At 50.7% G+C, this 12,616-nt stretch overlaps 4 protein-coding genes across 4 annotated transcripts; 2 read left to right on the top strand and 2 right to left on the bottom strand.

Moving 5' to 3' along the window:
• Positions 1-1,905: 1,905 nt before the first annotated feature.
• Positions 1,906-2,378, top strand: GLRG_01037 (uncharacterized protein; the record flags this gene model as incomplete). The annotated part of the gene is made up of 2 exons (XM_008091722.1): positions 1,906-1,976; positions 2,066-2,378. The coding sequence occupies 2 exons, from the start codon at positions 1,906-1,908 to the stop codon at positions 2,376-2,378; spliced, it is 384 nt and encodes a 127-aa protein (XP_008089913.1).
• A 1,243-nt stretch (positions 2,379-3,621) lies between these two features.
• GLRG_01036 (uncharacterized protein) lies at positions 3,622-4,889 on the bottom strand (the record flags this gene model as incomplete). The annotated part of the gene is made up of 2 exons (XM_008091721.1): positions 3,622-4,315; positions 4,387-4,889. 2 exons carry the CDS (start codon positions 4,887-4,889, stop codon positions 3,622-3,624), a joined length of 1,197 nt encoding a protein of 398 aa, XP_008089912.1.
• A 1,354-nt stretch (positions 4,890-6,243) lies between these two features.
• Positions 6,244-9,402, bottom strand: GLRG_01035 (ATPase; the record flags this gene model as incomplete). Its single annotated transcript, XM_008091720.1, has 6 exons — positions 6,244-6,252; positions 6,287-6,776; positions 6,835-7,755; positions 7,787-8,245; positions 8,534-8,748; positions 9,169-9,402. The coding sequence occupies 6 exons, from the start codon at positions 9,400-9,402 to the stop codon at positions 6,244-6,246; spliced, it is 2,328 nt and encodes a 775-aa protein (XP_008089911.1).
• Positions 9,403-10,238: 836 nt separating this feature from the next.
• GLRG_01034 (uncharacterized protein) lies at positions 10,239-10,496 on the top strand (the record flags this gene model as incomplete). The annotated part of the gene is made up of 1 exon (XM_008091719.1): positions 10,239-10,496. The coding sequence occupies one exon, from the start codon at positions 10,239-10,241 to the stop codon at positions 10,494-10,496; it is 258 nt and encodes an 85-aa protein (XP_008089910.1).
• Positions 10,497-12,616: the final 2,120 nt, after the last annotated feature.

Below are 12,616 nucleotides of genomic sequence, written 5' to 3'. Positions count from 1 at the left end.
TGCACACGATTGGGCTTGGATGCCGAGTCCGGTATTGGCTTGGCAGAGGCCGTGATCGGGCAAGACTAAGAGGCCGAAGGCCGCAGCCGAGCGGGCGTTTTCGTTCTTTTCGGCGCGAGCATGTCCTCCTGTGTTCGCCATATTGAGGGGATTTGATAAGAGTCATCGTGAGAGGGGGGCGCTCGGCCAAAACGTGTGGCACGGCACAGGCGAAGAAAAAGCCAGACTGGCTTCTGTTGTAACACGACTCTTCTCTCTCAAGATGCGAGACGAGGCTTACGGAGATGAAGCAGGCAGTCTGGTCTGGGTGGATCTCGATCACGGGCTATCTGTCTTCGTCAACTCCAGAGAGGTCCAATAGCCGAATCCATGTGAAATCGAATGCTACTCGTGCAAGAGGGGAGTTTCGGAGTCTAACCGGGCGGCTGGCTCAACCCCAAAAGGGGACGACATGGGAACGCCGTCGCCGCGAAAGTGCGAACACGCGGCTGGGAATGACTTGTTTGGGATGACTACACGACCGGCTCGGGTAGATCGGACTGCGGGCAGGTGCTTCGGCCGAAGGGGTCAGAGGAGCGTTGGGACAGTCTGCCATGTCTGTGTGTGTGTGTGTGTGGCCTTTTCGCATGGGAGGCTTGCTTGCCGTTGTTCTATTTGGAAGTAAAGCGTTAACCGACTTGGCGGTCCTTGGACTTGTGGAAAAGCCAGGTTGATGGTGACGCCATGTCGGCCAAGGATGGAGGCAGTGCGCTTGGGGCTACTCTGCCCAGGTGTCACAGCTTCCAAAGGAGGGGGACTTGTCGCGAGTTGAGCGACCAAGAAAGATAGTCGGGGACGCTGGTCGGGGTAGCCGGAGGATGGGACGACGCTCAAGACCGGAGACGCGTGGCTTTCGTGTGGTCTTGAGTGTCTTGGCTGGTTAGAGGAGACCAGGCAAACTTGATACGACGTCAGCTGACAGGAGCAGCTGTCGATGTGTGTCTATCATATACATATTGTCTGTGGGCATGCGTATATGTAGAAGACAGAGTATCTGACGACCCAGCCGAGCACAAGCTGAAAGACTAGTTACTTGAGTCTCGGGGGATTTCGCCAAGGTGTGAGATATGGATGAAGAAGAAGGTCGACGGAATTCCATGGAACAATCTTCGAGAAGCGAAGCGAGACGCTGGTGAAGGGAAGCTGGCTGCAGAAAAGGGAACCCCCGCCGTGTGTGCCAGACGCTGGCCCGTGATTGTCGCGGGCTGAAACTCTGGAAACGGCGCTTGTGAAAGTTAGACACGAACCGTTCCCCGATACGTCACCATTGCGCAAGCAAAAAGATCGGGGATGGTCCCTGAGAAACCGCTGGACCCCATCCTCTCTTCTATCTTAGGCATCTCATTGATCTGATGCTGCGCCTGGGTACGGGTCTGTCTGGACGGCCGTGCCACGTTGTGGTGCGGTGCGAGGCAGGTCGGCCGGGATATACGCCGTCCGCCAGCGGTGCCGGGGTGCGGCGCCGGGGAGGGAGAGCAGGGCTTTCACCAGGTGTTGCAATAGGCCGCCCGCCGGAAGGTAGGAATGTGGGGGGGCCGAGAAAGGAGAGAGTGGAGGAGGTTGATGGGGCGTTGTCTGAGATATAGAGAGATAAAGGGAGACCGGGACGTCTATTTCTTGGTGTTTGTTGTTGGTTCGGTGTGCCTGACTTCAAACGATCGATAGCCTTCATCTTCAATAGCATCACCTATACGACAACACTAGACAATCTGCGACTCGATAAGAAGACGAAGCGCCCCATCACTTTTATACAGTCCGACTCATCATCGACGGTTCGAACAGCATTGCCACACTAGAGGGACGAGTGTGACGATCTCAAGACACATATACACACACAAACGACGGCATAGCATTGAGACATCCAATATGAAGTTCTCTGCCCTTGTCATCGTCGTCACTGCCGTGGCCGGTGTCACCGCCGCCCCGGTGGAATCAGGGTAAGTCCCCAACCCCCATTTTCTATAATAGTGGTATGGAAAAGAAGTAGAAAGAAAGAAAGGCATAGCTAACATTGGACCCCCCCCAGCCCGTTGGCCAACCTCCAAGCCCGCGCCTCGGACGCCATTGGCAGCTTCGCCCACTACATCCGCAGCGAGCAGGCCGACACGGCCGCCGTGCCCGAGGTGAAGCGGTCCCCGGTCCGCTTCCACAGCGGCCTCGGCCACGAGAACGCCGTTGAGCGGCGCGCCAAAAACCCGCCCCCGCCGCCCCTGAACCCGTTCAGCACGCCGTCCCGGGACGAGAAGCGGTCGCCGGACCTAACGGAGAGGAGCCCGGCCCAGAAGTCTGTGCCGCCCCTGAACCCATTCGCGGCGGGCGGGAAGGCTTCCCGGGTCTAGATCCCCCATTCTCCAGTGCCGTCTCGACGACCTCGTATCAGAGGACCGCCCTCCCCTCCCTGGCGGGGTTTCGACAAAGGACGGGTCCCGCGTTCTTAAGCCCCCGTTTTGATGGACTGGAATCCGCTGGCAAGACCTCAGGGTTTCGAAACATAAGCTGGGCTTTCATCCTGATGACAATCTTGAGGGGGGTTTGTAACCCGATAGAAAAGGACTTTCTTGTTGTCGTTTGTGTATGGGCTGATGTCGAGACGCGCAAATCCAGGGCAATTGATCTCCAATTCAGTGTATATCTTTTCTAGACCGCTACATAAGAACATGCCCGTGAGATATAATATTTGTCAAAGCCAAAATTTGACGTGACCCAAAGCGAAGACCGAATGAGGATAGGGAAATCAGGTGTGGGCTTTCCACAGGGGAGAATTAACAAAGGCCGCCCTGATATACACTGCACATGGAAAATATCCCTCAATTTTCCCGGGACTTAAACGGCAGGCTATTTCTCGGAGTCAAAAGATCCAGAGACTCGGGACGTGGGGACCACTCTTTGTCCTCAGCAGTTGCAGTGTGGGATATTTCTGAGTAACGCATGAGGGCGATTGGTCCCTGCTTGCATGAACATATGTGCTCACTTGTAGTGGTGGGACGTTACTGGCTAGGTCAGAAGCCGAATTACCAGCCGTACGTGTGTCTATATGTATATGATTGTCGGCTATGTATCCACTAGGAGCACTTGGCCACCAGGCAGATGATTTCAAGTTAGCTGCCGGTGAATTCAGTCTGCGCTTGGCAGTACTTGGCCATTTTTCCAATCCGAGTTACCGAACATGAAGGGCAGAAGCTGGCTCGATTGCATGCCCCTGCGACATAAGGCCGGCTTGTCGAAGTTGGTGGGAGTAGACTTCCAGTCATTCAACGGCGTCTATGAGTTGACTGTTACTTCATGTGGACCAAGATTCGGCATATGCCAAGGTGGCACTAGTGGCTGAAGTGATGCGGTCTTGAAGTTTAGCAACTATGGAATGGTAAAGCTCGACGCGAAAGCCGCAAGTGAAAACAAGACAATCAATTTGCGGATACATTGCAGGAGTAAACGATTCATGTGGTCCGGAAGGCTCTTTGGATTTCTGGTAGCCCTATTCGCTTCAGATTGATGAAAAATAACTACTGCGCACTACGTCCAGTCTTCAACCATGCATCGTGGATTCGATATACTGGTTAAACCGCGCCACTGCTCTCCCCTCTAATGATTCTCAAAGCACCCGCCTCTGTCGAAGTGAGTGGCGATGCCACAAGTAGTGGACTCGATGGCCGCCTTGATGCATTCGCGGTTGTCCTTGCCGGCAACCCAGGCGTTGCTGTGAAAGTTGACGTGTATGCCCTTTCCCAGCTCGGTGAGGATGTGCTCAGTGTTGCACTTAAGCAGCGGGTAGGCCCAGTCGGCTTGGCCCTGGGGGCAACGAGCTCGCACAGCGGCTAGGAGGCGGTCACACCAGCATGCGGTGTTTTGACCGGTTGGGTTGATTGTGACCTTGTAATCGAGCTGGTTGATGTTGTTGCCCTGACCACGGTTGTAGGAGCAGTGGACCCCGACGGAGCTGATGAGAGACCTGTCGACGCTGCCGCAGCCGTGTTGCACGTCTGTATAGTCCGGGCACTTACCAACGGGCCTAACGTCCTCCTCAATCTTGCTGTGGACACCAGAGTCGGCAGCCATTGCAGCTTGGTTGACGATGATAGCAGGAGGCTCGTCGCGAGGGACGATGTTGGTTGTGGTAGGCTCAACGGAGACAGTTGTGGCAGTGATGGGAGCGGCGTAACTGAAGAATGCTGGCTCTATCTCTCTGGCGGGAGACATCACCTCGGGCAGATTACCAGAGAGTTCGCCGAGGGATCGCTTCCACCAGCGGTGGCGGCAGATGCTGGTACGGTAGCACCTGGTTCCATGAGAAATTGTCAAAAGGCTGACCATAATTGATAGTCTAGAAGGAACTGAGCCTGGACCTACCGTTCATTGACCCAGTATGTGAGCTTGGGACCCCCGGCACAGAAGTTGTCCTTGATGGCCTGTTCGACTCTGAGCCGCCATTCGCCGAATTTGGCAATTGGCTTGGGCAGAGTGAGGACGACTACCATCCCGTTACCGTTCTCGTTGGACCTATAGGTACGGTCACACTCCTCCTGGCGGATATGGTAATTGATGGCTCTCTGAACCAAATGGAACATCATCTCGCACCACTTGGGACTCGTCTTGCCGATGGCGTTGATACGGATGCGGTACTCCAGATGGTTGTCAAAGCCGCAGTTCTCCCAGGAATAAGAGCAGTCGATTTCTGGCGTGATGACACGACGGAGGATGTCCTCGCAGTCGTGCGGAGGGACGTCATCGCGTGCCAGGAGGTTGGAGTTGCGGACAGTGCTGATGATGTCTGGCGCAGCATTGTTGACGACCTTGTCAGTGCCGCCAGTCTCTATGGCCATGCTACCCTCAGCAAGGACATGAGACGCCATGCTGAGGGCACCAATTGCAAAAGTTGCATCGACGAGGATGCGAGGAATGAGCATCTTTCTTTCCTTGATAGCAAGCACGCTGCCAGTTGGGGTATATGGAGATCCAAGAGGCAAGCTCAGGCGTGCAAAAGAAGGTGAAGTGGGTAGGTGGACTAGTTAATGCTAACTGAGACGGGTTGTGAATGATGAGTGTGCAGAGAGCAAATGGAATGTCGGAAGAGATGGGCAAAATGATACTCGCTGTGGAATTGTTAGCAAGGATGTGTTTGTCTTGTGAATCATTGCACAACACAACTCCCAGTTGCCACAGCATTCTTGGCATGTAGGAATACAGGCTCACGCCTTTGTCTTGTTTTACTGTTTGTGGAAAGTTGTTTATCTATGGGCACCACTGAAAACTCATAGTAGGATCATCAGGTATATTGTGTATAACTCCAATCAGCAAGTTTGCAGCCCATGTTTGTATAATGCGTCCATTAATGATGGATTTTGCATCGTCGCCCAGTATGAAAACTCCGCACTGCAATTTGACGGATGAACCATATGACCATCAAGACATACTTGCTTTCTTTGTCCGAAACTAGCTTGGAGTAGGCTCAGATAAATAAAGCTTGTAAAACTCGTAATACGCAGTTGAGAAGGGGGGGGGGGGGGGGGTAGGTAAACACGTCCAGACCGACTTTTAGCCACCATATTACGACTTTTAAAGTCGAATTTTGGATGGGAAGAACGGGCTTCATTGACTCTCCCAAAGATGTTAGTATGTTTTCATCAGCGTCCAAGGCGGTATTATATTCCCATCTCCACAGTCACTTAAGCAATGGATTGCAGATGGCCATCAAAACGAAAACTCTAGACCAAAGCTCTATAACTCAGAGAATGCTATGAAAAGAGAGCCTCAAGATAGGAATATATAGACACCTTGGAGAGCTTGATAATATTACATGAAATCATCAAGACATTGGCATACGGTTATGGAATCCACCTCAAATGCATTTGTTTGTCATTTTTAAGTCACTACGTTACACGTATGTCGATATTATATGTGTGATCCGTCAGCATGCTTTTCAGAAGCGACTGAGATTTAATAAAATTGCAGTTAACAGGGAAAATCGGCTTCTTCACTGGCCACTTTAACCATTCGTTCTCCTGCAGATATAATTCAGGAACCCTTCTTTAATGCTGCAAGCAACACGTCCGCAGGGCTCAAAATACCGAAATATCGGTACAAAAGATGACCAAAGGTAACCTTGGCATGACGCGATTATGGCCGCTGCCTGATATAGAAAATTACTACGAATGAAAGGAACGGAAAAAGGTATCGTCAGATATAAGCAACGTCTACCCGGTCCGTCTACAAACTCTGTTTGGCCATCATATCTTGAAACTTCAAGAACTTTTTGGAACTGCTCCATGTAAATGGAGCCCCCAGAAATGCTAGCGGATTGTGCCTCAATGGTAACCTTGGCAGCAGCCGCCCCTGCTACAGAATACTCGTTCTTTTCCTTACCACTCTCGTCCGAGTCATCCTCATCAGTATCGGAATCTGACAGATCACCGGAGTCGGATACCTGCGGCACCTTTTTCCGTGCCTGTCTGCTGTGAGACGACCAGGCCGCCTGCGATCTTTGAGCCGTACCTGGATGATTCATAGCCATGGGCGCAGGTGCAACCATGAATCCATCATCACGCCAGCCATCGCGCCTGGCTTCGCCCGCCTCTGTCGACCCCAAGACACTATACAGGTAATTATCAAACTCTCTGGATCCCTGGGCCACAGACTTGAACTGTTTCTTCCCGAGAGAAGGCTTGGGTTCGTCCGTATCCTTTGTCATATACTGGTACTCGACAAGTGCTATGGCTGTTTGAAAGGCGTTACGGATTTGCCTGATTCAGTGGTCAGTATTCCGAACGATGCTGCGAAATTAGGCATCGAGAAGTTTACCTTCCATTCCAAGTTTCCCGATTTTTCCTCTCAAGTCCGATGAAATGCTTCTTGGCAAAGGCTAGGATCTCCTTGTCTCTAATCTTGAAACGATGGGTCCGAGTGGCCTCTTGCTCCGCTCTGGCCCGGTCGATGAACTTTTGGTAGAGCTGAGTCGTCACGCTCAAGTCCAACTTCGGGTACGAGAGTGACATTTTGATCCTCGACTTGAATGCCGGATCAATGGCGCCGACCCTGTTAGAGGTCAAGAACAAGATACCAGCGTAGTACCCGAGGCTGCGGAGAAACACGCTGGTCACTGCGTTATGTCGAGCGTTATGTCGAATATCGGTTTTTGTCCGCTTCGCAAGGAAGATGTCAGCCTCGTCGAGAAGCAGAACGCAGCCCCATTTGTGCGCAAGCCTGAAGTTGTATTGGAGGTTTGACTCGAGTTCGGCAGCTGTTCTGCCAATGTCGCCGCAGGTAATCGGGTAGAGCGGTCGTTTCGTGTCGTCGGCAACGCACTCAGCCGTCGACGTTTTGCCAACGCCTGGCGGACCATGTAGGAGAATGATCAGCCCAGCACCCTTTCCCTTGACCAGGTCTAATGCAGACCCAATGCTTGGTATACAAGCTCCAAAAAGGTGAGAGGCTCGTGCGTCCTCATGAGTCTTTACCAACGCTCTCACCGTCTCTTTGTGATCAACCGGAATCACGAGGTCCTGGAAACTGTTCTCGAACATGACGTCGTGTAGATCTGATGTCCTTACATTCACCCATTGTCTAGAACGAAGGACGAACGCATAGACATAGGGTTGCATTAGCATCAAATCTTCTTCCGTCAGATCATCTGCCTGGAGCGGGCCCAGCATCCCCATCGCTTTTGCAGCAAACATCGCCGCGTCCAATTCCTCATATTCGAGGTCTTTGAAGATGGCGTCGCTCCCACAACAGGCTTCTTCCTGGTGCTTACACCAGGACTGCTCTTTCGTTTCTCTTTCGTCTCTGAGTGAAGTCGTCAGTCGATATGCTGGACCCGAGTCGCCATTCGGACTTTGCGGTCGACGCAAGTGTCATATCCACAATGACTTGCGCATCGAGTTCGTATGATGGCTCATCCAAAGTCTTTCCCCGGACTGTCTTGTGACAAAATGGATGACGGGTCAGGTCCAAAAAGCGTTTTCCATTGGCAGAGAACTTGGTGCGCAACTCGGCCTCTCTGGAATCAAACCGAAGAGGGTATACCGGTAGGGTCGGGATTCTTCTTTTTCCGTTATAATGTTTGATAGCAATCGTTTCAAGTTTGGGGACATAAGAAGAGCCATCGGTTCCAAGACTCAAGCAGTCAACGACAAAACCATCGAGGTGACCGGACTTTTCGTCGTCGAATCGGTTGATATATCCTAGACGCTCGCGCCCTCCGGCAAGTTGACTACTCGACGAGCATGAGTTTGGTCGGATTGGCGGACAACAATGTCGCCTCTGGAGAATAGATGCCAAAGACCGCCGTACTCGATATCGAGAGCTGTGCCTTCATCTATCATTCGACGCAGTTCAAATGTTGGTCGGAGGTCAACATAAAAAAACTGGTACACTAGAAGTTTTAGATCCTCAAGAAGATCTTTGTCTTCGTACTCGCGTCGAGGCGCCTTCCCTGCCTTTGAAAACAATTACGTCTGTCGATTCATCAGCCGTAGCTGCCTTACACAATTTAACATACAGTTCCTTCAGGCTCTCCCTAATGAGTGACTCGTGTCTTACGAAAAGTTTGACAGGCCGCAGAAACACAACACCACCATGCACCTTTTCCTCATTGACTGTAGACTGTTGCGCAAGAGAGTAGACATCGCTTCCCGTATATCCTCCAGATGCTTCAACAGTGAGTACGATTGGATGCGTAGCCGCTCTGGTGTATGCAGTTCGTCGCCCTGGGGCCTGTTTGATACCAGCTGCTCTCTATCCTGAATCTGAACTTGCGGGTCATGATTGGTGCCCAAGTCCATTGTTTTCGATGCCGCTCTTTCTTGGAGCTTGACCTCTAGCGCCAGCTTTTGTGAACAAGGCAATCTGGCCGACTGGCCGGTGGCCCGAAAATGATGCGGGCTTAGCCGCAGCAACTGGTGCCGATGAACGGGGAATCTAGCCTTTACAGGCGTTTCAACGGCTTCATCAAGTTTGTAGACATCAGTCTTCAATTGTTTCAGCTCTCTCTCCAGGTCTTCAATTCACATGTTGGTAGAAGTGTGATGTAAAACGGCCCTGGTGGCTGCGTAGTCTTATAGAGCCGTTGTTTTTCTCCGTTGCAAAGACGGTGCGTCTTGTGGTGGGATGATTAGCCCACGCTGCATTCATTACTACACGCTCTTCTTCGACATCATCAACGAGGGCGGCTAAGTCTCCCCCATCATCTGACTCCACAACATCGACGTCGGCATTTGGACCATCTCCCTCGACTTTGGCTGAGGGTATGAAGCCTTGGATTTCGTTGGATTCAGAACTCGTGTCCAATGCTTGTTTGGTGGGCCCGACTAGTTTATCCTTGTTGAGTAGAGTGTACTGCGGCAGCGACTTGGGAATTTCGGGCGGCATCGTGATACCAACACGGGTATAATAGCGTTTTAGATAACAACGCCAGTGGGATAGGGCTAATTTTTGAGACGGATGGCCCAATTCATGCGTGGAATCGAAACTCGGAAAGGGTAGAATTATGAGGATTATGAAGGACAATGTTAGCGGTAGTCCCAGAAAGTGGCTTATGTGCAATAAACTGGTGTGATGAGCCGCAGCGTGTGGCCCTTTCAGAGAGAAGTAGATTTTCTTTTCTAAATCTACATACAGGAGGAATCCGGGGTAGAAATACCCTTTCCTATGTGGGTCTATTTTTTGGTAAGCCATGTCTCTGGCGTTCACCACTGGGACTAGCCACACGAAGCTGTCCCAGCTTCATGGCAACTGGCATTTAAGTCTGTAACAGGCCGAACCCTTCTTCCGCTATTTTCTCGACCTCATATTATGGTCCTACAGGACAGCCTTAGTATGATGACCACAAATCGGCAACAGCAATCACCCCTGGGGTCTAACTCTGGACATTCCCACCTCCGGGCACTGAGATAATTAGCTGACGCTACATCCACTTCTGCAGCCTGCCGCATTTCTGCCTACAGCCTGCTTTTAGCTCACATATTATCAGCTGCATTCCCTGAGAAGCGGTGCTTATCATTCAATAGTTCTATGCATAATGACAAACTCTATGCATGGGTGGTCAGCAGGTCGAATATCAGTATCCCAATTGGTGCGCTTGGTTGTTCCTTCACGACCCCCATGAGCTCTGATTTCCGTTGGATTTCTTTTATGATGGGAAAAGTGCGACGCTTCCTACTTGGAACATCAATACTATATCGGTATTCTAAGTGGCAATTTCCATTATGGCCTACAACGATACAGAAGTGGGCGACAGGGACCTTTTTCTGGCTGCACGAAACAGACATCCCGTCAACGAAGCCATTGTTTTCATGGAGAATCGCATCACCATACCTGGGAAACAGCAACCTCTTTTCAGCGAGAATAAGGGCGAGCTGGTTTACTTGAAGGAGGCTTTGGCGCGAGAAGAGGAGAGGTACGAATGTCTACATGCTTCTAACGCATCATGGGCTGACCGCAACGGCATTTCATCAGTGCATTGATGTGGAAGGAAGTTGATGATGAAAAAGAGCGCCTCTTCTCCCTGATGTTGCAAGTACAGGAGAAGTTGTCAAAGAAGAGAAATGGGGGACCTCAAATCCAACCCATTGCGGAACGTGATCTGAGACAATGTAGCTGGGGGCAGGTTTTAAACGAAGACAAAAAAACAGCGGAGCGATGGAAAGGCAGCCCAGATAAAGAGAGCAAGACAATGGTATTCATCGACAAGATAGGCAAGTACAGCGGAGCTCTCGAAACCTGGCTTGAATTGTTGCCGATGGGCGACTATGGATCCAGATATGTTATGCTGCCCCTATTCCAATCAACTTTATTAGACTTCACCTTTATGTATGTTGTAGAGGCTTACCTGCGTTTCTTTTGAGGCATTTGCGGCGTCTTCAAGCTGGCCGATGGGGCAAGTGAATACCACATCCCTAGTTAATCAAACGTTAAGATTACTCACAAGGTGAAAAGGCTGCTGCCCAGCATAGCAGTACCGGAGAAGCAATCTTCCAGTTCCTGTCTGATATACCAGACATCATGGAGAATGCAAGGCAAACCTTTGCTCTATATAAAGAGATGGGAGGTCATTCACTCGATCGGCGAAGCTTTGAACTATTCAGAGCAGTTCTAACTGCGCTCAGTCATATCATGCAGTTTTTTGCAGACAGCAAATTGGGTAGGTTTTATAAAATCCCATCGCCAGTCAGGTCCTTGTTCCATTTTCTGACTCAAGTGCAAAACAGATAAGTTCTTCCAGGTCACCATAAAGCAAAGCGCATACAAAAGCGATTTGCAAACCAGCGTTGACAACGTCAGAAAGCAAGCCCAAGCATTCGAAGAAGAGGCTCACATTTGCCATGCAAGACAAACTCACGAAAATTCGCATCTTTTGGCAAGAATCAAGGCGGGAAATGAGGATTTTCAAAAGCATCTCCTTCAATTGCTGGAGTCCAGCCCACTTTTCCGATCAAACCGCTCAGGTATAAACGGGATTAGTTTTCGTCTACCAAGGACACGCTGCTAATTCCATGGTACCCAGAACGTTTAGCACCAGACCATCAAACTTCCCCACCGAGGATAGCAGCCTACGACATGGCAAATGTGGACTACACAGTGCCGTGCGAGTGTGTCGAATCTAGCCTGCCATTGCCTCGTATAATATCTCAAGAGGTTTATAATCAACTCGAGAGAAAGATGGCCAACGACAAAGCGGAATCAGAGGCGAATAGGTCGGATCTCTATCAGATTCTTGGTTATGACGAGAATAGCGTTCAGCAGGACATCGCTTCTTGTCTCCGACATGGCTATCGTTTGGAAGAGAAGAGGAAGTCCAAAGCTGCCTCTCTTTTTCAACATCGCGACTTCAGGGCATTTATGGGACAGTCCAAAGCTTCGACATGTCTGTTAGTGAACGGCAGAGATGACCTTGCCGCTTCCGATGGGATATCTCCGCTTAGCTTGGCGATGGCTGAGCTCATGCGCATATCTCAGGCTACGGGGCCAGAGATGGGGCAATCCTTCGTTATTGCCTTCTTCTGCGGCGAACACAGGCCTAGATACTCACCAGACCCTAATGTAGCGTGGCACTCGTCAGTAATCGGCCTCATTGCGAGTCTGATCGGTCAGCTACTACAGCAAATGACAGACAAAGGAGCCAGAATTGATCTCTCGTTCTTGACAGATTCCAAATGGAGGAAACTGACGAGACTTGAGCCAAAGATGCTTTGCGTGTTATTCAAAAAGTTGGTGAAGCAAATGCCACCCGGGACTGTAGTATTATGCATCGTGGACGAGGCAGCGATATACGAAACAGGAGGACTCCAACCCCATCTCATTTCCATCATGGACAAGCTGTTACAGCTGGTGAGGAGCTTTGCAGATGGGCCGGCAATTTTCAGACTGCTCGTCACTTGCCAAGATCGAGCAGTAGCTGTATCTCAATATTTTGGAGATCACATCCTGGATTTGCCGGAGACTGTTGATGAGAATGACTCTGCGCAGTACGTGTTATCTAGAATAGGACTAGAATAGGGCTCTAAACTTGGCTTGCCTTCCACGCAATTGATGTTTTCCCAGAATATGGAAGTTCCAGAAGAATAGGTCTACAGGCCTGGTTAGT

This window comes from Colletotrichum graminicola, assembly GCF_000149035.1.
Source record: "Colletotrichum graminicola M1.001 genomic scaffold supercont1.3, whole genome shotgun sequence".
NCBI lineage: Eukaryota > Fungi > Ascomycota > Sordariomycetes > Glomerellales > Glomerellaceae > Colletotrichum > Colletotrichum graminicola.
Note: the sequence above shows the minus strand (reverse complement) of the source record. Positions and strands in the feature narration are given on the sequence as shown.